This window comes from Hippocampus guttulatus, chromosome 21 (assembly GCF_054856545.1).
Source record: "Hippocampus guttulatus isolate MCC_2025c chromosome 21, RoL_Hgut_1.0, whole genome shotgun sequence".
NCBI lineage: Eukaryota > Metazoa > Chordata > Actinopteri > Syngnathiformes > Syngnathidae > Hippocampus > Hippocampus guttulatus.
Window position 1 is genome coordinate 3,839,194 of NC_141281.1, and position 21,315 is coordinate 3,860,508.

The 21,315-nt window shown below is 43.5% G+C and overlaps 3 protein-coding genes across 4 annotated transcripts in view; 2 read left to right on the forward strand and 1 right to left on the reverse strand.

The window, feature by feature from the left end:
- sema5a (sema domain, seven thrombospondin repeats (type 1 and type 1-like), transmembrane domain (TM) and short cytoplasmic domain, (semaphorin) 5A) overlaps positions 1 to 21,315 on the reverse strand; it is a 78,214-nt gene that overhangs the window by 33,858 nt on the left and 23,041 nt on the right. For both annotated transcript variants that reach the window (XR_015099047.1, XM_086102325.1), the window contains exons 3-5: positions 12,112 to 12,211; positions 11,121 to 11,166; positions 5,544 to 5,606 (exon numbers count right to left, since the gene is read on the reverse strand). Coding sequence is in view for 1 of the 2 variants with exons in the window: in XM_086102325.1 (XP_085958451.1) it covers positions 5,544 to 5,606; positions 11,121 to 11,166; positions 12,112 to 12,211 (209 nt within the window). In the remaining variant the exon portion in view is untranslated. The remainder of the gene's footprint in view (positions 1 to 5,543; positions 5,607 to 11,120; positions 11,167 to 12,111; positions 12,212 to 21,315) is intronic.
- On the forward strand, positions 1,253 to 2,542 carry LOC147186768 (uncharacterized). Its single transcript, XM_086102581.1, has one exon. It carries the CDS (start codon positions 1,522 to 1,524, stop codon positions 2,383 to 2,385), a length of 864 nt encoding a protein of 287 aa, XP_085958707.1. The 5' UTR covers positions 1,253 to 1,521; the 3' UTR covers positions 2,386 to 2,542.
- LOC147186769 (uncharacterized) lies at positions 3,854 to 4,795 on the forward strand. Its single transcript, XM_086102547.1, has one exon. The coding sequence runs from the start codon at positions 3,854 to 3,856 to the stop codon at positions 4,793 to 4,795; it is 942 nt and encodes a 313-aa protein (XP_085958673.1).

The window sequence follows — 21,315 nt, forward strand, 5'->3', positions numbered from 1 at the left end:
ACGAACAACCATGCACGCTCTCACTCACACCTAGGGACAATTTAGTGTGTTCAATCAGCCTGCCATGCATGTTTTTGGAACGTGGGAGGAAACCGGAGCACCCGGAGAAAACCCACGCAGGCCCGGGGAGAACATGCAAACTCCACACAGGGAGGCCGGAGCTGGAATTGAACCCAATTGAACCCGGTACCTCTGCACTGTGAAGCCGACGTGCTAACCACTGGACTACCGGGCCGCCCGAGAACTATTTTATTTTATTTTTTTAATGCATGCTCACGTCAGTAGTTGCTACTTCCACTGCTGCACTACTGCAGTTTTTAATGGCTGCAGCCAGCCTCCGTGAAAGCATTCGGCTATGAACGTTGTTTGTGTAATTCTTTCGAAAAGGCCTGGTCCTAGAATAAGTAATAACAGTTAATATTTTCCCAGACTTACAGTTCTGTTTATGAAAATGTCTCAACTAATGTTCCGTGACTGTATTGTAACACACAGGCTGCTGTCGTTTTGCTCGAGAAGAAAAAAAAAGCAATCAGGTCCCGTTAACTAAATTCGAGTCTTTCTTTCAGTTGAAATACATCAAATGTATAATAGCACATAAATGTAGTCAAAGCACAGGCAAGCTCTGTCTATGCATGAGCTTATCAGTAGGATATATTCTTCCAGACAACCCCAAAAAGGCTTGTCAGCAGCAGCAGAAGCCAGCCCTTTTATTGCTATTCTTAGCCTGAACCACATGAGTCTTTCCTCACAGTGGAAGTGAGAAAAACAATTTTACTCTCAAGGACTGAGGTAGGGTTGGACTGTAATTCACGAAAACGACCCCCTTCCGGATAGCCTCTGCCTGCTTGTCAAAGATCCAGACGGTACGCCGCGTCAAGTTAACTACAGGTCGACACACAGAAGCGCGGATCAAAGCGAAGTTGAATTTGGTTATAAACCCAAACGGCTGGCTTGGCACATGACAACGCAAGCGAAAGGTTCATGCGTAGTTGACAAAATATGGAGCAAAACGGTCTCGTGGCGACAATTTGATGAGGTAAGATACCCCGAGATTGAGATTGTTGTGCTTACATGCCAAATAAGACTTTTCTACCTTGGTTGCCTCACTTTCTTTTCTGGCTGCCTCTCTACAAAGTTGTGACTTACTGAAAGCGCAATGCCTCATTGAACGTTTATTGCACCATTTACGACATTATTCGATCGCTTATTTTCTTTATGCAGTTGTGGATCAGAGCCCCGGCGTGATGTCACAATGTCAACTCTATGATGTCACTTAGAGTTAAAAGAAGGGTCAAGCCATGACTTTTATGCTACCCATGTGAGTTTTCAACTTGTGTTCTCATCACATTCTGAGAGTATCAAAGGCAAACGGTTGGATTCATCTTCCAAAATGGTTGACTGTATTCATTCTTTTTTGGGCTGACCCTCTGCGACCCATGTCACTATCAGGTGTGCGCGTGTGGGGTCCAGCTCCTCAATGTCAAGGAGAAAAAGCTGGTACTGGATGGAGGTCTATTTGGGATGAGCGACAAAAAGAAACCTTCCAAATCAGAGAAGAAACCGACCGTTCCTTCGCGTGAAAACGAGCCACAAAAAAAAATTGTGATCTGTAACCGAGGACTCCTTTACAATGTTCGAGTTCCACGCGAGGAACCGCACGACGATCCAATAAGTCTTTCGGCGTCCGAGTACGATAGAATCCTCGCGAGAGCCAGGGACCCGAGTTTCCTGGCCAAGGAGAAAGAGACCGGGGCAAAGGCTTCTCAAATGAAAAACGACGACACTCGGGCTGCAGAAGAAAGGAAACGGCAGATGATCGAGAAGGACGCTCGCCTCGTGAAGCAAGAGGTACGAACGGACGAGCAGCGCAAGCAGAGCTTTGAACGTTATCGGCGCATGCGGTGCAAAGCTCAAATGGAGAAGGACAATCAGATTGTCAAGCTGGACACCTGTATTCAGCGTTGTAAGATCCAGGCTGAGGTGGACACCCAACTCGAGTGGAAAAAGCACTGCGAGGCTGTCGAGATTTCCAAAGAGAAGGCAGAGTTTGAGCGGGTGCGCAAGTGTCATCGGGACGCTCACTTCAAACACGAGGAGAGGGAGAGGAGGCGTAAGGAGGAGGGGCGCCGCCACCTCGACGCGCTCAAAGGGCAGATGAAGGAAAAGGAGCACGCTGCGGCCGTCGGGCGTCGGGCGTCGCTCGACATGGCCAAACAGGTGTCTGACGAGGTTTGCCTGGAAAATACGTGCATCGATGAGCTCAAGGAGGAGAGACTGAGCCAGCTCAGAGCTGCTGGGATTGGGGACAAATATTGTAATTATGCCGAAAGGAAAACCACACAAGTCGGAGCAAAATCCAAACATTTCCAGTACCATGCGCAGTGAGCTTTGACCAACGTGGAGTAAAATGGATACAACTACCACGAGGACGACGAGGGTGAGGTGCCCGGCCAGCTGCGCGCGGCACCGAGCGACAGTTTGTGGACAAGGCAGCCGCAAACGTTGACAGATGACTGTAAGTTGGCCAACGCTGGCTGTCGCAATGGCCTGGACACACCTGGACGCCGATCCTTCGTTACAAAACCAAAGAATCTCGGGAAAGTCGAGTCTTGTCTTTATTAACTTGAGGTTTGTCTCTTCATCGGACTATTTTTTGGCTTGGGCGGTTTTATGGATGGGCAAATAACCTCTTCACTTGTTTATTTAAAACAAACAAACAAAAAAATGAGTGTAGAGTTGAGCCACAGCTGAAAACGGGCAACCAACATGAGCAAGCCCTTCAGACGCCATTATTGTGCTTCATTAAACCGTCAGAGATTTTCAGTCACGTGATAAAACATCAATAAAAATAAACCGATCATTGACTGTAAATGTTCACCACAATCGGGTAGGTCAACGAAATTTAGTAAGATGCCCGCCCTTGCTTGTTTTTCATGCCGGTGCTAGGTAAGCGCACTGATCGTGATACGAGATGTTTACATGTGCATCCGATGGATGTCGTAAAGAGGGCATTTTGCACAATCACATGACAGCGCTTGACTTTTTTGTTCAGTTTTGTAGGCCGAGTGCCAAACTGTATGCAAATTAAAACTGACCAAAACAAGTCTTCCAGTGGCTCTTGTCCGTCTCCTCTGCACTTCTTTCTCCCAAACACCCGATCACAATTACAACAACACTATTGTATGAATGACTCAAGGAAATATTTTGTGGGTCAAATGAAAATGTGAATACAGTGTCACATTTAGAATATTTACGATTAGCGAGTGCTTTTTCTGAGATATTTGGTTCCATTCGGTTGTCATTCGGTAGTTTGATTCACCAAACCCACAGAAAGCTGTTTTCCGGTGATGGCCATTCCGATTTTTTTCTGGCACAAAACAGAAGGAAAAGTGCTCCCATCTGACCATGTGTCGCTCTCGATGCATCTTTGTTTTGCTGAACTCCCCGGAGTCAAGTCACATTCATTTGCACATGCAGCGTGTATGATATGTGGAAATGATGTCATATTACGGCGTCTCAGTATACAAAGCCAGCTGTGACTTCATCGTGATGTTGAACTGTGTCCTCAAAATGTGATGTCATCAGTCTCCTCTATTTTAAGGTTGCAGATTTTTACGTGTTGGACTTGGTGTTGACATCATTTGTAAGAAGAGATGGGACAAGAATCCATTTGTAGTTTGGAAATAAACTCTGAATAAGATTTCTGGTCGCCTTGGGCGGAAAGAACAGAATCATGAGTGTCGCGCCGTCAACTTTAGGGAGGCAGAGTCGGTACTGCGCGAAGGACCCGACCTCCCAGGTGAATGGAAATCTATTTGGGATGGAGTCCAACCACAGGGTTCCTTTGATACGTATGCATCCAAAAAAGACAATTGTCATCTGCAACCAAGGCTTCATATATAATGTCAGAGTGCCACGTGATGAGCTCCAAGAACAGAAAATCGGTCTTTCACACGCCGAGCACGAGCGGATCCTCGCCAAAGCCAAAGGCCCAAGCATCATCGACAGGGAGCTGGCCGTCTTGAGAAAGGCGGCGATCAAAAAGAAAGAGGACCTCAAGGCTGCCGAGGAAAGAAAGCGTCAGATCATTGAGAAGGACATTTTTGCTGTCAAGCACGAGGCGGAGAGCGAGCTGCAGTCCAGAAGGCTGGCCCACGACCGCTACCAACAGATGAGGGAAAAAGCGGCGATAGAAAGGGACAATCAAATGAAAAAGCTCGACAGGTGGATTTTGAACAGCAAAATCCAGGCCGAGCGTGACAAGCAGCTTGTGTGGAAAAAGCACTGCGAGGCTGACGAGATTTCACGAGAGAAGGTCGAGTTCGACCGTGTGCTCAAGTGCACGCAGGAGGCCATTCGCAAAGACGAGGAGAAGGAGAAGAAGCGGATGAGGGACGCCTACGCCCACCTAGAGAGCATCAAGGAGCAGGTGAGGGAGCGCGAGCAGGCGGCCCTCGGCAAGCGCAGGGAGAGGCTCTATGAGGTCAGCAACGCCGGGGACAAGTTTGAGGAGAAGACTCGCTGGCTGGACGAATTTAAGGAGGAGAGACTAAAAGAACTCAAGGCTTGCGGGATCCCGGAAAAGTACTGCAGGTACGTCAGGAGAAAGACCAAAGAAGACGAAGCGAACCCCAATCAATACCAATACCGCACACACGATACATATGATCAATTACCGCGATGGACAAACCACATGAATAAAAAGCATACGGAGCAGGAAGAGCCACTCTACCCTTTCCCCCCCTTACCACCGATCGCCATCAAGAATGCGCCTGAAGGAGGAGATGCAAAATGAAAAGCACCTGCCCCGAAATTTTCCACAGACTCATCACTCCGCCATCCCCTTTTGTCCAGTCAATCAAACCTTCCGGCAATTTTCATCGTAACCAAAGAGAAGTGACACATCGGTGAAGGAAGTAACGAGAGGCGATTTGTGGATTCACGTTACGCATGTGATTTGCTGTGAAGTGTGCAGTGTGTCACTTGTATCGGTGGAACGTATATGATGGGATGAGGTGTGTTCTGAGGCAATCGTTGGGATGGTTTGCAAGTGTGCAACGCTATTTGTACTGTCACCAATGATGTCGAACAATTCTTTCTTTACAAAGATCACATTGTTGGACACGGTCAGTGGGATCGGTCCAACAACGTGTTTGTTTTTGCGGTTGACGGTGTGAAAGTGCACTGCGCCATTCAGAGAGGTGACCTGACCTTATAACTACCTCTACAAGCGGATGAGGTTTGCCTGTGTTAGCACATATCGATGTTTCATACCAGCATCATTCATAAAAAAAAGAACAAACTTACGGATAGTTGGCGTGTTGTTTGGAAAACTCAAATCATTTCAAAACAAGGCCTGAAAATGAGGTTCACGTTCACTTTACATTTAAGACCTGTCTTGTACAAGTACAAATGCAACAATGCTTGCTTACAACCAGGACAATTTTCCTAACCATAAAGCAGAAATGCTCGAATTCACATTTCCCCAAACCGATGTGTTCTTTGTGACACTTGAAATGCTTGGCCATCCATTCACAACATACCTCAGATTTTCCTCGACTGAAGCAGGCTCCCTTGGTAAACTCGTCACAGTGCCACTCAGCCTCCTGCAGAGAGAAAACCAGCGTCAGACTCCTGAATAACACGTTCAGTTAGCAAACATCAAGGGGAAAATCATGTCAGTGCGAGGAAAAAGCACTTTGAGAGCCCCAACAAAACAATGGCTGACCCATATAACCGATACCAGCTACATTTGTCCAAAGGCTGGACAGAAAAACAAAACAAAACAACCCCCCCCCCCAAAAAAAACAACAGCACATCATCGCTGTTGGTGGGGGGGGGGGGGGGGAGAAACCTACACAGATACGTTTGAATCACTCATCTCCACATGAGGATTGCTAGGCCAGTAGTGAATGAATTTGTCATGATGCTCTCACATCCTAAGCATACCGAGGCAGTTCACGTTTTGAAATCCAATTAATGTGCGTGCCAAGCACAGTCCTCAAGAAGCAAGAGCGCACAGCCAATTTGATTGATGTGAGTTAAATCAAAACATTTCAGCGCAAGACCCACAAGGAGTAGGATGTCAACGTATGTGACGGAGAATGGCAGAAAGGGCGGCGTGGAAATAAGGAGATCAAAACGTAAAGGTGAAAACGCCAGCCTGCTCCAATCTCGGCCAATTCATTTCCAAGTGACCTCTTGGGGTGCCGCCGTTGATTAAAGTTCTTTATTCATGAAATAAGCGTTGGCCTCAGGATGACATCGCCACTAAGATCGCCTGCCAGTGATAGATGGAACTAATCAGTGGAAAACTTTGAGAGTGCCACAGGAGTTTAAAAATGTGTTCTATTTTTTTTTTTCAGGCCTTTGCTTGAAAACAGAATTTATTTTTACCTGCGCTTATGATGTTATGCTTTGGCTGTGTTTATTTTTTTCCCCGGGGTACCCTTTCTGAAATATCAACCCATTTTATCTCATGGTTATCATCATTGAACAATCTCCCTCAAACTTTTATGAAATGGATATATGGAGATAATTTTTGGGGCAATATTTATCAGGATATTAAGGGTCAGAATCCTCAATTGTGTGTCACGGCAGAGATGAACACCTTACTCAGAAATACTGACGTAACCAAGTATGGGATTGTATCATCTTCAAATTCAGCTGTTTGTAAGGGCATCAGTTTTCAAGCCAGCACTTTTTCATTAGGTTGGGCCGGCATACCGAGTAACGTTCTAGCCGGCGAGCGCACATATGCAAATTTGAATAACTGCCTATACACATTGTCAGCATGAGGAAGGATCTTAAATAGAGTCGGAAAGCGAGAGAATCCAGTCCCATTTAAAGACGCTACTGCATATTAAGGCGTGCTTTTCTCTCCTCACTGTGACCGAGTCAATTCAAATTCCAGTCGCGAACTGGACATTCTGCCTGTGGCCAGGCAGTGCCCACGCAGGTGAGGCGAACGGCAGCGCTGCCTAGGCCCAGCCGAATTGGATTTGGGGGGGCTTTGAAAGCAACGCGCTCACTTTTATAATTATGCAGCGATTTACCATCAAAAGTCAATTTTCTAAACACTTCTTGTTGTCCGTATTTAAGATGGGAACCCGTTCAAGTGTATCTGCCAGTCAGCGTCCCCTTCCTCATGGCCTTCCATCCCATCTCGATGCCATGAGGACACATTCAAGCCTGCTATTGTTCAGTTTCTTGTTCTATAAGGTGTCCGTCTCGATGAATACTTGGAAATTCTGGCAACGTCCTGCAACTTCCAAAGGAAAAGACCAAAAGAGATGACTGGGCGTATGGTTGCAATGAAATGGAACGGATTCCAAAAAATAGCCGCTCTTCAATGAGATCGAAAATGGCATCGCATTGAAGTACTTTTAAAGAATGACAGCATTTTGAGATTATTTTAGTGCTGCCAAATATATTTACAGTTATTATCGTAATCATTACATGCGGTGTTGTAGCTACTGAGAATAATTTCTTTTGTTACATCACTCTGAATTACGTGACAAGTTTCACTTTCGCTCCTCTTCCAAAATACAGCGACAGTCATACAGTAAACTCACTGTAGCATTGTCTCCATCCTCAAAATGACAATAGACAATAAAACGTCGTATTTACAGGGTTATTTGATACCAAGTGACAATGGTGCAGTCAGGCTGCTAAAGTGATTGACAGGGCAGCACATCCAAGGATTGCATGAGCAGTCGCTGGAAAGCAGACCAATCAATGAGCGTCTTGCAGGAAGGTGGCAATGAATTAGAGATGACACGCACACAGTTAATTCAGTCATGTCAGTCATTTAGTTAGTGAACCAGATAGAAGATTCAGAAAAGAAGGAGCAACCTGCTGCAAACAGAGATTTTCCCGTACCGAGGCAGGGAAGACATCAAGGCGGTGTTATAACAAACACATCCTGAGATGTGTGTCACTCAAGCGCTGCCGCTACACCATGTGAGCAGTTTTCAGAGCATCTCGTCGAGCTTTATACTCAGTTGTGATTGCTAACACGCCGTGAGTGATGTACAGACACCAACTGAGACGACGGGCCCAAGGGGGGATGCATAGAAAGCAAGGACAGGACATATGCAACAGCAAATAAGCAGAGGCTGCCGTACTTGAGAAACCTGTCAAAATGAGGGCCAGAATGTGGACGGAGCAAAATAGTGAACGAGTCGGGAGCGGAATTGTAAAGCCGCATTATTATGAGCAAAGGAAGCTCAGGGAGGACTCCCTGCCGCCAGCTGTCCGACTGCATGTGTTATCATTGAAAGACACAGCACTGGGAGTCAAAGCTGGACAGTTTAGACTGGATTCAGTGAATCACCAATATTCCGGGTACGTTCTTGCTGCTCTGGCATCGTATTTACCCTCCAAATGGATACATTTATGTAGAAAATTGGTGGACTGGCATCGCCTGAGGTCTGAACTGCCACTCAAGTCTTTTGCTACGCTACAAGATTTCCGAGTGTGGCTGCGGGACTTGTTGGCAATCGTCGGTCCAGACTAGCTTTTGTAAGGTCAGACGTCAGACCTGTGATCGTGCCCAGCTCACAAGCGCTATTCTAGTTTTCCCCCGCAGGTGTTTGGTTTGGCTTTGTAAAGTCAAGCTCTTTTTCACCAAAATCATAAAAGCATTCATGGAACTGACTTTGTGTATTGGAAGCACTTTTTGAAATGCGTCCCATGACATTCGAACCATAACACGGCCTAAAAAACCTTGGTTGGGTGAAAAACTAAGAATTGAGCACAAGGACTACGCATTCCGATTTTCTTTTATTTTATTTATTAAATAAGCTCAGTATGTGACTCATTAATTGATTTTTTTCAGTTGCCCATGACACTCTTTCAGTCCCTCCCAGTAATGGCTTGCAGGGCCATTATTAAAGAAGGTGTGAAAGCGTATTATTAGCCCAAGGGTGCAATGTGACTCAAGTGGGCTGCCTTCATTCTCAACATGGAGCATTTTCTCTGAAATTGTCATGGGGGAGGAGTGGGTACCATTGTAATTGGAAGATTGCAGGTCTGCTGGAAAGCTTCAAATGTGCACTTTTGAACACCGAGTTGCTCCCGCTTCAAAAACCTTGCTTACCTCAACTACAGCGTTGTAATGATGTGATGGAGAGACACCTCCGAACATACCACAGTTAACTACAACCACCTGTGACCGCAGTGGCAAGTCTAACACCCGAGACTCACCGCTTACCCCCCTTTGTGTTGAAAGGCATTATCACTTTCCCAGATGTTGGCGCAGATGTCACCAAACATTATCCGACTACGTGAGGCTGCCCGAAGGCTCACTTCACATCAATGTCCCGCTTTGGCAAATTTCTGTTCGACGGAGAAAAGCTCTCTACCGGTACAAAGATTTGCCAAACCATTCACTATGGCGGTCATCTAATGTTGAATGTTATGCTCTTTCACATGATCAAATTGACAGTTGAATATCTGCTTCTTCTGTTGCGCCCTGAACATTTTTAAAGTAGGGCAAGGATAAAAGGACATGTTGTTTGCTCTTGACAGTGTTTTCCTGATAAGCGAGGATGAGGGCGGTCGACAGAGGGACAAGAGCCGCCACGACAGGCTGTGGCAATGAAAACATATCAAGTAGCAGATGTCAACGCCAACCATCGAGGAAAAGTGGAGGAAAAACACGCGGACCAAGGTCTAACTTTTATGGAGAGCTCAACGCCGTTCCATTTGAACAGACTCCCTGACATGACATGTGTGGTGTCCTTGTCCTGTTTAGAACTCTGCTCGTGTCCTTATCCTGCCTTTTTTCCTCTCTAATTTCTGAGCGCCAAGTGTAGCTGGCACTTATTGGCAAGCTTATGGTTGCTGCGTTCAGTCGATTTCTCAGTCTGACGCTGACATGTGTAACAGGGCAGGCAAGCGGATGCCTTAAATCCTCCATGAAGTCACTCCAATCCGAATCAATCATCATGTGACCAAAGCTTTCATAGCTGTATGAGATACTTCATACGTTTACGCTTCATGATCATGCTCACCACCCACACACACACACACACACACACACACAAAAAGGAGATTATTGACGTTAAAATATCAGAATTTATGAATCTACTTTTGAAAGTGTACCTAATGTTGTGGCCACCAAGAGCATTTGTGCACAACTGTAACGTGCATACGATCAATCAGCCTCACTTGAAATGGAAGAGAAAACCTCGTTGCAGAAATGATAAAAATAAATAAAATATTTAGCCTCTCACACGAATACAAATTTCTATTTCATGTGAATCTATAGCCAGTCAGGCAATTACATTCCAATTTATGTGTTGCTGTCAAGAAGACAAAATAGGCACCACAAAAGGAAAGAAAATACTTGTGAAGATGGAAATGGTAGAAGAGCATCTGCGCTCTTTAAAATTCTGCACTTGCACTCAGCCTTCTGCCTGACATGGAAAAATCGGCTCCAGTCAAATGCAAAGCAGGGACGAGCACCTGGGTCATTTCGAAGTTTCCGGCTTCTTTTTTTCTTCACTTGGCAAAGCCCGTCACCGCCGGGTGTGAGCAGGAGAGACAAAAGTTTGACGAGGTCTGAGCTTCAACTTTTATTCGACCAGGTGAACGTCTTGGGGTCCCAACATCAGGGATTGATTGGTAGGATTGGTGCAAATCTCTCCGTTGAATCCCGGATTAGAGAAGGATTGATGATTATAGAGCGTGGATCTTCACAAAAGCATGTCTGAGCATCCAAAAGCGACTGCACGGGCTTTTCTTCGCTCTCGCGCCGCCCTCGGCTCACCGCTTTCCATCAGACTTGGCCTTGCCTCCTGTGTCATTTCATCATTTTTCTCATTTTGCTTTCCAGGCAGCTTTGTGTTTACATGGCTGCCACTCTTCTCTCTTTGTTCTATTCACCCATTCTCAATCCCCCTGTAGCCTTCTTTTTTTTTTTTTTTTGCCTCTTCCTCAATCTCTCGACTGGTTTTAAATAGCAAACATCGGCGGCTGTCTACCCATCAAAGAAATCTTACTGCCAGCACCAACAAACCTTGGACGTAACAATATGTGAACGGCGCAGGCCTCCAAAAGCTTTTGCTCTGAGAACAATGACGAAAATAAGACGGCGTAGGAGTGCTTGCACTCACCTGGATCAGTGTTAGGTCCTCAAGATTGAGCCTGAAGAGGTGATTTCTGGGAGGAAAACAGGATAACGTCAAGTATGGTATACCAGACAAACACACAAATGGGGGAATATTCCAAGAGGATTTCTTGTCTTAGAGGGAAACAGGAAGTTAGGAAGTAAACTATTTTGAAGGTGCCATTTAAAAGGGCAGCTTTACGTGGAAATTCAAATAGGACTGATCGTGTGTGTGGTGTGCTGTGTTGGTCAACAGGATACTGTACACGTGCAGTCAACACAGACTTCAAGATTGGTTGAAATCTTACAATTCAGAAGAAATACATGACAAATGAAAAATAATATTTGGCTGGCGTGAATCTCTCATCCGACCTTGCCTAAAGCCTTTTGCTTTCGCAAGCCACAGAATGATTTCGTTGACGCTTGGCCCCATTTGGAGAGCTATTGAATTCCTATAAAAGCTCTGGCAAGAGATCATTTTCTATTGACCAACAACGTATCAGGTTGGCTGCATTACCAGAAGGACACCCTTGAGAACCATTTGCTTTCATTTTTACTCCACAGCTGTTTATATGATCTGTAAAACCTGGACTCACCCCACACTCACCCATTTTTAATATGCTTCTATTTACATTTTATATTTATATATATACTTTTTGTCTTCTACTTTCTCCCTTGCATAATTTTACTGCAGTGAATTGGGAATTTCTCCATTGTGAGACAAATAAAGGGTTTCTAATCTCATCTTATTTGACATCTTCTTTCCTTCAAAGACCGAGCATCATCCGGGTGGCTTCGACTCCATTTTCTCCCATCAATCAATGAATTCCATGAAAACATTCAATGCCATTCCATGGAGTGTGGCCCGACCACAACTTGGTGGAATATACTTGAAAAAAAGCTGGTGCCACGTCAAACGCAATAATATACGACACGGGAAAACGAAACACAGCAGAGAAACAAACAAACAAAACAAAACACAAAAAACGGGGACTTACCTGGCACCCACAATCAGTTCATTCTGGCTGGGATCAAAGGTCAACTGGGAATAATCCACCGTGCCCTCTGCTTTGAACCGGAAAATCCACGGCTCCATCCCTGCCAAGTACAACAAAGGACGCGACGAGAGTTAGCCGGGAAGAGTCAAGATGGCGCGACACAGCTGGACAGACGGATTTGTGGTGGTGTTGTAACTTTCCTCAAAACACACACAAAGGGACAATTCTAAGGGTCCTGAGACACATTTGAGTGTTCCTTTATGTCCACAGATGTTGCTTTGCCAGTCTAATAGTTTACAATAGCAGTGACGCATTTATTTCGCGTTACAATGGACAAGAAGGCTTCTAAGATGCCAGATGGACACAGTTTGTTCAAGTGCAGAGCATGAGAATAAAAGATTCTCTATGTCAAAAACGGGACAATATGGTTTTATTCCACAAAAAAAAGACTGCTGTAGTTGCCAAGTGTAAACCAGCTGCACATTTGAAATGATGCTGAAACAAACATACGAGTGTACTTCGAGTGTCAAAAAAACATCAGGTACGCCAATACGAGATTGGAATGACAAAAGAAAAAAAGAATCCAATGCAGATAACAGTACCCAGTTTTGATTGACAAGAGCAGTGAGAAGGTCATCGTGTCTTTTGCACATGCACATCAATGATGAGCTGCATTTAGAAACCCAGGCGCAGACAACGCCGCAGACAGACAAGGAGATATGAGCCCGGTGTCGTGGCACCCGAGCCATTAACCCTTGACAAATCCAATCGCAGGTCCGGGGAGGTTGCTCGCCACGAGGACAGTCTGTCTGCTGTCTGCTTATTTGATAGGATTAACTCGGAGCACTCGGTCGCTCATTCATCTCACGTTCGATCAATATGCATCAGAACTCATCATGCCGTAACTGTATTGAGGGCTGTAAAAGAAATGTTTATTTGGCTTTCAGCGTTCAAGTCGAACAATGTGCCGTCTCAAGGAAACATGTTTTTATTTCTTACCAATGAAGCAAAATTCGGAACCGAAGGCAAGCTTCATTACGGTGCTGCATCTCGAAAGTGCGGCCACGCTTGTGGTTTAATGACCCATACAAACGCCTGCAAACTGCATAATTTGTAGCGCAGCTCAGCAAGTTATTGCATTATCATCTTCACCGCCTCTGAAGTAATTTGCATTTAATTTAGCTCTTTTGGAATAGGGAGAAAATCATCCGTTGGCCCATTTTTTGGGTTACAAGCCAACAAGTCAATCAAGATTCATTAAAAAAAAAAGGGGCAGAAACTTTCATGCTAGCTACAACCTTCTCGAATAGGGTTTAAAAAGTAGACTCGGTGTCAAAAATGAGGGTGTCTCAACAAACAACTGCATGCTAATAGAAATAATTGTCGTAAAAAAAAAAATAAATCCCTGTTGCCAACAGCTTAGGCCACCGGTTTGAGTGAGTGAACACACTTTTAGGATCCCACGCTTTGGGATCTTACTTTGGAATAGAGGATCACCATCTTGGTAGGCTAAATGATGTGCAACACACCCGCGATGAGCAAGAACAAGCAATCCAGCCCCCGTAAAACGGGATTTCTGTTTACATTTGCTTAAAAGGGAATGTACAGAAATCCTCTTGCGCAATGAGCCACAGGATGCACAGTTTTCTTAATTTTAAATTTGCAAAGGAACTGAAAAATGTGTTGTCCGCTTCTTCAGGCGCCCCTGTCAACATTTCGACCGAAAGCATGCGTTCCCTCGACAGCACCAAAAGCAATCGCAAACACAAGTGTGTTCCGGTGACAGATGCGCGAGTTCTGAGCCGCTCCAAACAAAGACAAGTAGAGCGAAGGGACGGCAGCTTCCAAACAACACCTGCGCGTCACGGCTCGTGTACTGGGACCAAACTCCAGCTCGGCGAAACCAAATAAGTCCATAATTTCCCCGTTTTCTTTCAACGAAACGCACTCCTGATGTTGGCTTCGGTTGTCACAATGAGCATCATGAAAATCAAGACCACAGTCAATTTCACCCGAAACATTTCATTTGTCTGAGCGTCTGCCATGTGTTTTTTTTTTTTTTCTGGAGGGAGACACATTTTTAGAAGTGCCAATCTGTGAACCTCGCTATGATTTTTTTTCCCCCTCCTATCAAGAAAATCCTTGGCATACAAATGTTTCTGTGACACCACCTGAGGGACGACAGACTTGGCGAACGCAACCGAGCCTCATAAATCTCCTCCACTTCCCTCGGGAGAGCGCCTGCGTGTTTATGCGTGTGTTTGTCCATGCGGGTGAAAGACGTGGTAAATGCTCAAGTATGCAACGGGGGCAAAAGGTCCTGATTGAACGGCACTCAGGATTTACAGCCTTTTGTGATGAGGCCAATAAACGGTGTCGATGGGCTCTTCCAGTCACCGGAGTTCACCCCGTCCCAGTTTGGTTTTGTAACAGGCATGAGCATTTGTGGGATTATGATCTTGATGTGCCTCGTGCAGGGTTGAAATAGCTCTTCATAAGGCCACCCCAGGGAGGTTTTTACGAGCCCGTTCAGAGCCAAACAAATCAACCTAATCGTTAACTCAGTAGCAAAGGAAGGAAGAAGACATGCCCCCCCCCCCCAGCCAGTAAATATCATGAAAACCACCGCCGTTCCGTTTTCTTAGCCAGTCGTACACTTAATGCATGGGATTTCATCACGTCATAGACATGGAAGCAAGACGCATGCCCGAGTACTGCTTGCAGATGAGATGAAGGAACAATGACTCACACGCAGGCAGGATCAGACACCCCATCGCTGCGGTGAGAGTTCCTAAAAAGGAGGCCGGGCTCAGTGCCAACATGAAACCAAAGTATACGCACATACATACACGCCAATCCCCCCCCCCCCCCCCCCCCGCATCGGTTTCCATCTTATCCCTTTAACCTCCGTCTGCCTCCTCCTCCAAATAGAACACCCCATCGCTCACATCCCATTTGTTATTCCCAGGCTCTGACACGGAGCGGCTGACAAAAAGGCAGGAAGGATAAATATTTGCGCTCTGCATCAGAGGCCGCGCCGATCTGGCAGAGCTCGACATTGCAGCCTGGTGCAGCCAGGATGACAACAATGGCAACATGTGGAACCGATTTTGAAGCGGGCATGTTTTTTTTCTGGGAGCGGTTCAAATAGTGTGTGGCAGCGGGCTCTCACAGAAATGAAGAGTCAATTCACTCTAAATACAGCTCTGTGGTCATGGGCGGGAGAAGAATTGCAACTATTCGGTGAAGGCCACGGGAGGAAACGGTTCAGACGTGAAGTTGAAAAAATAAACACCTGCTCAGGCCGACACAAATCACAAAACGGAGGACATTTAAGACCTTGAGCGAACCGAGCTTTCTTCGTCTTATTTCGAACACGAAACAAGAAAAACAAGCCGATTTTACAACTAAAGGTCCTGCCACTCAAATTTCTGTGGCAGCGCTTTGCCCCCGGGGCACTGAGTAAGGCATGCAAAATAAACCAGCGCAAAGCCGCAGGAAGATGGATGATGAAAAGTAAAAATTGTGTGAAAAAAGTGTGTTAAGGTTAATGGGGAGGGACGAGAGGACTGGACGTGTCTCTGTGGTCGATGGCAGAATAAGAGAGTGAAAAGCACATGACAACTTGGGCTCATACTGTTTCTGAAAAAGAAAAAAAAAATTACAGTCATGTAACGAAAGCAAGGTGCAAGCATACCATGAAGATGTTTACATTTGACAGTAGTGCGCTTCAGCCAAATCAGCAAGTAGGACATGTGAGACAACAGCCAGGTCTTCCTGTTTTTGCAAAGATGAAATCTGAACTTCAGTCCGTGGCTGTAAAACAATAAAGTCTCCTCCTCGGGGACGCCACGGCCTTGTTGACAACATGCTTTACAATGCTTTAAAAAGCCCCCAAACCCTCACTGAAGACCCCTTGTTAAATAAAAGACTATTAATATAGTTTAGTGGGTCTTCAGGGCATTAAGCGGCAATAAGACACGTCATTCCCCGAAAAATACAAAGAATGGAGTACATTTAAGCCTAACCTCAGCTGAGGCTATATTGAGACTGAGCGCACCTATTGTAGAAACATGGTCAATGTTATGCATGGAGCCGTCTTTTCTGAAGCCCGCATTTGAAAAACCACCATTTTAAAAAAATGGTTGAAGGGTGACTGAGAGCAGTCTTGTGCCCAAAGCAACCTTGCACCGCAGTAGCAGTTCTGTCAGCCAAGTGTTGTGCCAAGTTTACAAAACCACGGTCATCAGCGGGCTACGACCTATGTGGGGCACGCCCTTCCACAAGCAGCCCGCAATCTCACAAAGAGAGTTACAGCTTCAACCTCGGAGTGTTATCATAGCAGATTTTTTTTTTCACCAACACAGTAAAAAATGTTGCAGAATACAGTGAACTCTCTAAGGTCAAATGCAACCTAATCTGGTTTACCGCCCTGCTTTGCGTTTTTCACGAGATTATTTTATGTTTGTATCCTAGGAGTGTTTTGCTGACAATTATTGACTGTAATTATGACATTTTACAATTTGTGCACAACAAAATACTTTGCACCAAGGCACGGGAATAAGATGTCCCGTCACATAATAAGACACATTGAGGGGTTTTTTTTTCCATCCATTTGTTTTAAACTAGTGGCCAACAAGTGTTTTTTTTTCTACAGCTATTGACTGTTATTATGACTTTGTTGTACAGCGGTGCCTCCAGCTTGCTGCCGCGTGAACAGGACTTCATCAACTGTGGACCTTTTGTAAAGGAGAAAAATCTATCTAGACTCGTGTCGTACAAGCCTTGCTATGAATAGGAATTCATTGCCATCGTGTAACTCCTCATGTCGGTTCTTCTCTTCCCATTTTTTTTCCTGCACGCAAAGCGATGAGAACGAAATGCATATTCAGGTGGCAGAAGATGAACTGATGAACAGATCGGTGCCAGCTCCTTTCCAAATACTGCCCCAGCGCAAAGAGCTTAAAGATGGAATTAATCGTCTTATCTGGAGTCACAAAACCGACTGAACCCAAACTATCAGATCGATCCCTATAATCACTATGCGCTGGCACTATCCACTATCACAACCCCATCCAGAGGGATCAGCCTTGTTGTGCTTTAGCGCTCGGCGTCGGAATATTTAATAGCGTCTCCACGGCAGCCTACGGGGAGCCTTGGCACCCCGGCAATCTTTAAAAACAAACAAACAAGGATTACATTTCAGTGTACAACGCCTAGCAAGTCACTTCAAGAGATCCATAATAGGTTTAACGAGAGGTTTCTCATCACCCGCGCCCGTAAGTGTGTCTGCATATTTTGCTCTGACTCAGGGCCTTCATTTCAAAGGTTATAATTTGGTCGGCAAAAGCTTTGTACGCTTGACAACTTGGAAGCGCGAGATGCCTTCGAACTGCGCCAACGCTACCGTCAGGCCAGAGCACGAGCGCTACTCAGTGAAGGCAAAGATCAGTTGGCATCTTCGTGGGGCACAAAGGACTATGCGATGGCACATACTCTTGTAAGCACTTTAATTATATTCTACAGGCTTAGTTGTCTTCTTATGGTTTTACATTTCTGGGAGGACCACATGAAGCACGTGCCATATGATTCAACGTCTTAAACATGAGCTGGTTAGACCTAAAATAAAAGCTATAAGAAGCCCGTTGGAGAGGCATGCACCATCTTAATCTGGAGTGCTTTTCAAAAAAAAGCACATCCTTTTGCGATTTCCGTCTCTAACCTTGTCCAGCGGGACCAAATGGAGAGTCGCGACATATCGGCGTTAGTTGGAGGAGAAAGCTGAGGAAACAGCGGTTATCTCATTGATTGACTTGACAGTGGGCCCACTTGTAAATGCTTCTGTCAGTCTGATGGAAAACAGTGCCGGTCAAAACCTTTCACGGCTTGTTTTACAAGACAGAATACCCAGCGAATAGCGCTTCTCGGAAGCGAAGCTCCATTGGAAAGTGAAAGGATTTAGGGAATATGCAATGCAGAGGGGGAAAAAAAAAAGAAGTTGAAATGGCAGCTGGTGGACCGCTGATTTATTGTTCCCCTTGAGAAACCAGTATTTGTGCATGTTTGAAGAAGGATTTAAATTTGTACTCTGCAACCCAACGTTATGGATCTTGCTCAATTGTGAGCCCATAAATCAAGCCCTGTACATCATATTCGGCCCGCACGTTGAGTTTCTCGACCCAGCAAGGATGGGAGAAGAGCCATTTCCGAGTGACTTCACTTTTTGAAACATTAACATGCACCACACAGGGGGGTTTCTCACTGAAACTTTCGAATACTCAAGAAAAAAAAAAGGTCATATTAAAAAAAAATTAAATACAGATACAGAGACTAGATCTATGTCGTCATTTTGTAAGTGACTCAGGAAACAGCATGTCAGTGGCATGGCTCAATGTCAGTGGCATGGCTTTTGTACAAAAAAGAAAAAAAAAGAAATACATGTCACAAAAAACATTAGCCGATGCCTAATATGATGTCTGCAATGTCAATCAAATCATCCCATATTTCATCCAGAGTGATGCAAATATTCCCGACACTGTAATTGAGCGGAGCTGATGAACTGCTCTTGTTTGTTTGTTTATTGAACATAAAACATGTATACAGTAATAATTTGACAGAAAATAAGGTAGATAAAAAAAAGTAAAAAGAAAGAAATCAATCTTCATTCAACACAGTTATTATGTTCAAGGGAGTAGGAAGAAGTAAAAAACTTATCTAGTCCTACCCCGTTATGTGTTTATATCTAATAAATCATTTTTATATCAATCAGAAAAGAAAAAAGTAAGAAGATAGAAGTCTCCATTAAGGCTCATACTTTACCCTTAACCGTGATATTTTTACAACTTTTGGTTTGTATCGGGATTATATACTTCCACACTCTGACACTCTTGTGTCAATTTTCTCTTGTATTCATAATGGATATTTATATACCTTTCTCTATTTATCAACTTAGTTCTGATTTATCATTATATTTAATGTTTTGAATTTATCATTTTAACTCTGATTGATGTAGGTTGTTTGTACTATTTTTTTGAATTTGTTTTTGAACTCAGCAAGCGATTTACTCATTTTCAGGTCCGTTTCGAGATTATTCCACAGATTAACACCTTTGATAGATGCACTTCTTTCCTTGATGTTTGTTCTTGTTTTGAGTTTTTTGAATAAATTGGTACCTCTTAAATCATAGCTGCTTTCTCGAATTTCGAAAAACTTGTGAATGTTTTGGCAGAGCAGGTTATTGTGTGCTTTGTACATGAATTGGGCGATTTTAAAGTCAACCAGGTCATAAAATTTCATCGTATTTAATTTGATAAATAGTGGATTTGTGGGTTCCGTATATTTTGATCTATTAATAATTCGAATTGCTTTTTTTTGTAGGTTGAGAATAGGGAGTGTGTTTGTTTTGCAGGCATTTCCCCATATTTCCACACAGTAGGTCATATATGGTAATAATAATGAAGCGTATAATGTGTACAAAGATCTCTTATTTAGCACTTCCTTGGTTTTGTAGAGGATCCCTACGGTTTTGGCTATTTTTCTTTTTACGTTATCGATATGTGGCTTCCAACATAGTTTTGAGTCGATTACTAATCCGAGAAACTTGGTTTCATACGCTCTTTCTATCTCAATTGAGTTTACCATAATTGTAGCTTGGTGTTTGATTGGTCTTGTGCCAAAAACAATTAACTTCGATTTTTTCAGGTTAAGTGACAATTTATTTCTGTCGAACCAGTTTTTTAATTAGTTTAATTCGTTTTCTACGGTTGTCAGGAGCTGTTTCAGATTTATTCCAGAACAGTAGAAAGTTGTATCATCAGCAAATAGGACACATTTAAATTGTTTTGAGACCTTGCAGATATCATTTATATATAAGATGAATAGTTTTGGACCAAGCACTGACCCCTGAGGAACTCCGTGAGTGATTTTCAGTTGATTCGTTTTTTTATTGTTGAGTTGCACGTACTGATATCTGTTTTCTAAATAACTTTTTATCCATTTATAAGCTACACCTCTAATGCCATATCTTTCTAGTTTTTTCAATAATATACTGTGATCTATTGTGTCAAAAGCTTTTTTTAGATCTAGGAAAACCCCAACAGTAAATTCTTTGTTGTCTATATTAGTGGCTATTGCTTCCACAAACTCCATAACTGCCATTGAGGTGGTCCGTTTTTCCCTGAAGCCATATTGATTCTCACTTAACAGCGCATGCTTTTGTATAAAGCTATCAAGTCTGCGAGAAAATAGTTTTTCTAATATTTTTGAAAATTGTGGTAGTAGTGATATTGGTCTATAATTTGTAAACCGATGTCTTTCTCCACTTTTATAGATTGGAATAACTTTAGCAATTTTCATTTTTGATGGAAAGATACCAGCTTTGAATGACAGGTTGCATATGTGCGTGAAAGGTCGCACTACATATTCTATAATCTGCTTTATTATTGTCATATCAATATTAAAGCAATCAGTTGACTTTTTATTTTTAAAAGTTTTTATAATATTTGATACTTCTTCTTGTTTTACAGCAGTAAGGAACATGGTGGAGGAGTTTTTTTCTACATATCTATCTATTTCAAACAAGTTTGTTGGATCAGGAATTTGTTTTGCTAGGTTACTGCCGATGTTGACAAAATACTCATTAAATTCAGTTGCTATTTCTGCAGTTTTTTCCAAAATAGTATTTTTGCCTTTGATAAAATACTCTGGATAATCCATTTTTTTAGGACTATTTCTGATTACTTGGTTAAGTATCTTCCCTATTTCTTGTGTGTTACTTTTATTCTGCTCTAATAGTGCATGATAATGATCTCTTTTACTGGTTCTTATAATATTTACTAGTTTATTTTTATAGGTCTTATATTTTTTTTCTGCTTCTTCAGTTCTCAATTTTAAAAACAATTTATATAAATTGTTTTTCTTTTTACATGCGTTTTCTATGCCTTTCGTTATCCATGGCTTACTTGGGTCTTTATACTTTTTGGAGACCTTAGTTAATGGAAAATGTTTATCATATAAGGAGATTATGGTAGACTGAAATACTTCAAACGCTGTATTTGGGTCTTCGTTTGAGTAGACCTCGGTCCAGTTTTGTTTTTCTAGGTCTTGCTTAAAGGCATCGGTGGAGCGTTGGGTTCTTAGTCTTATTTCTGTTATGTGAGTTGTTGACTTAGCTTTTCTATCAAAATAATTATGAAAAACTGCAAA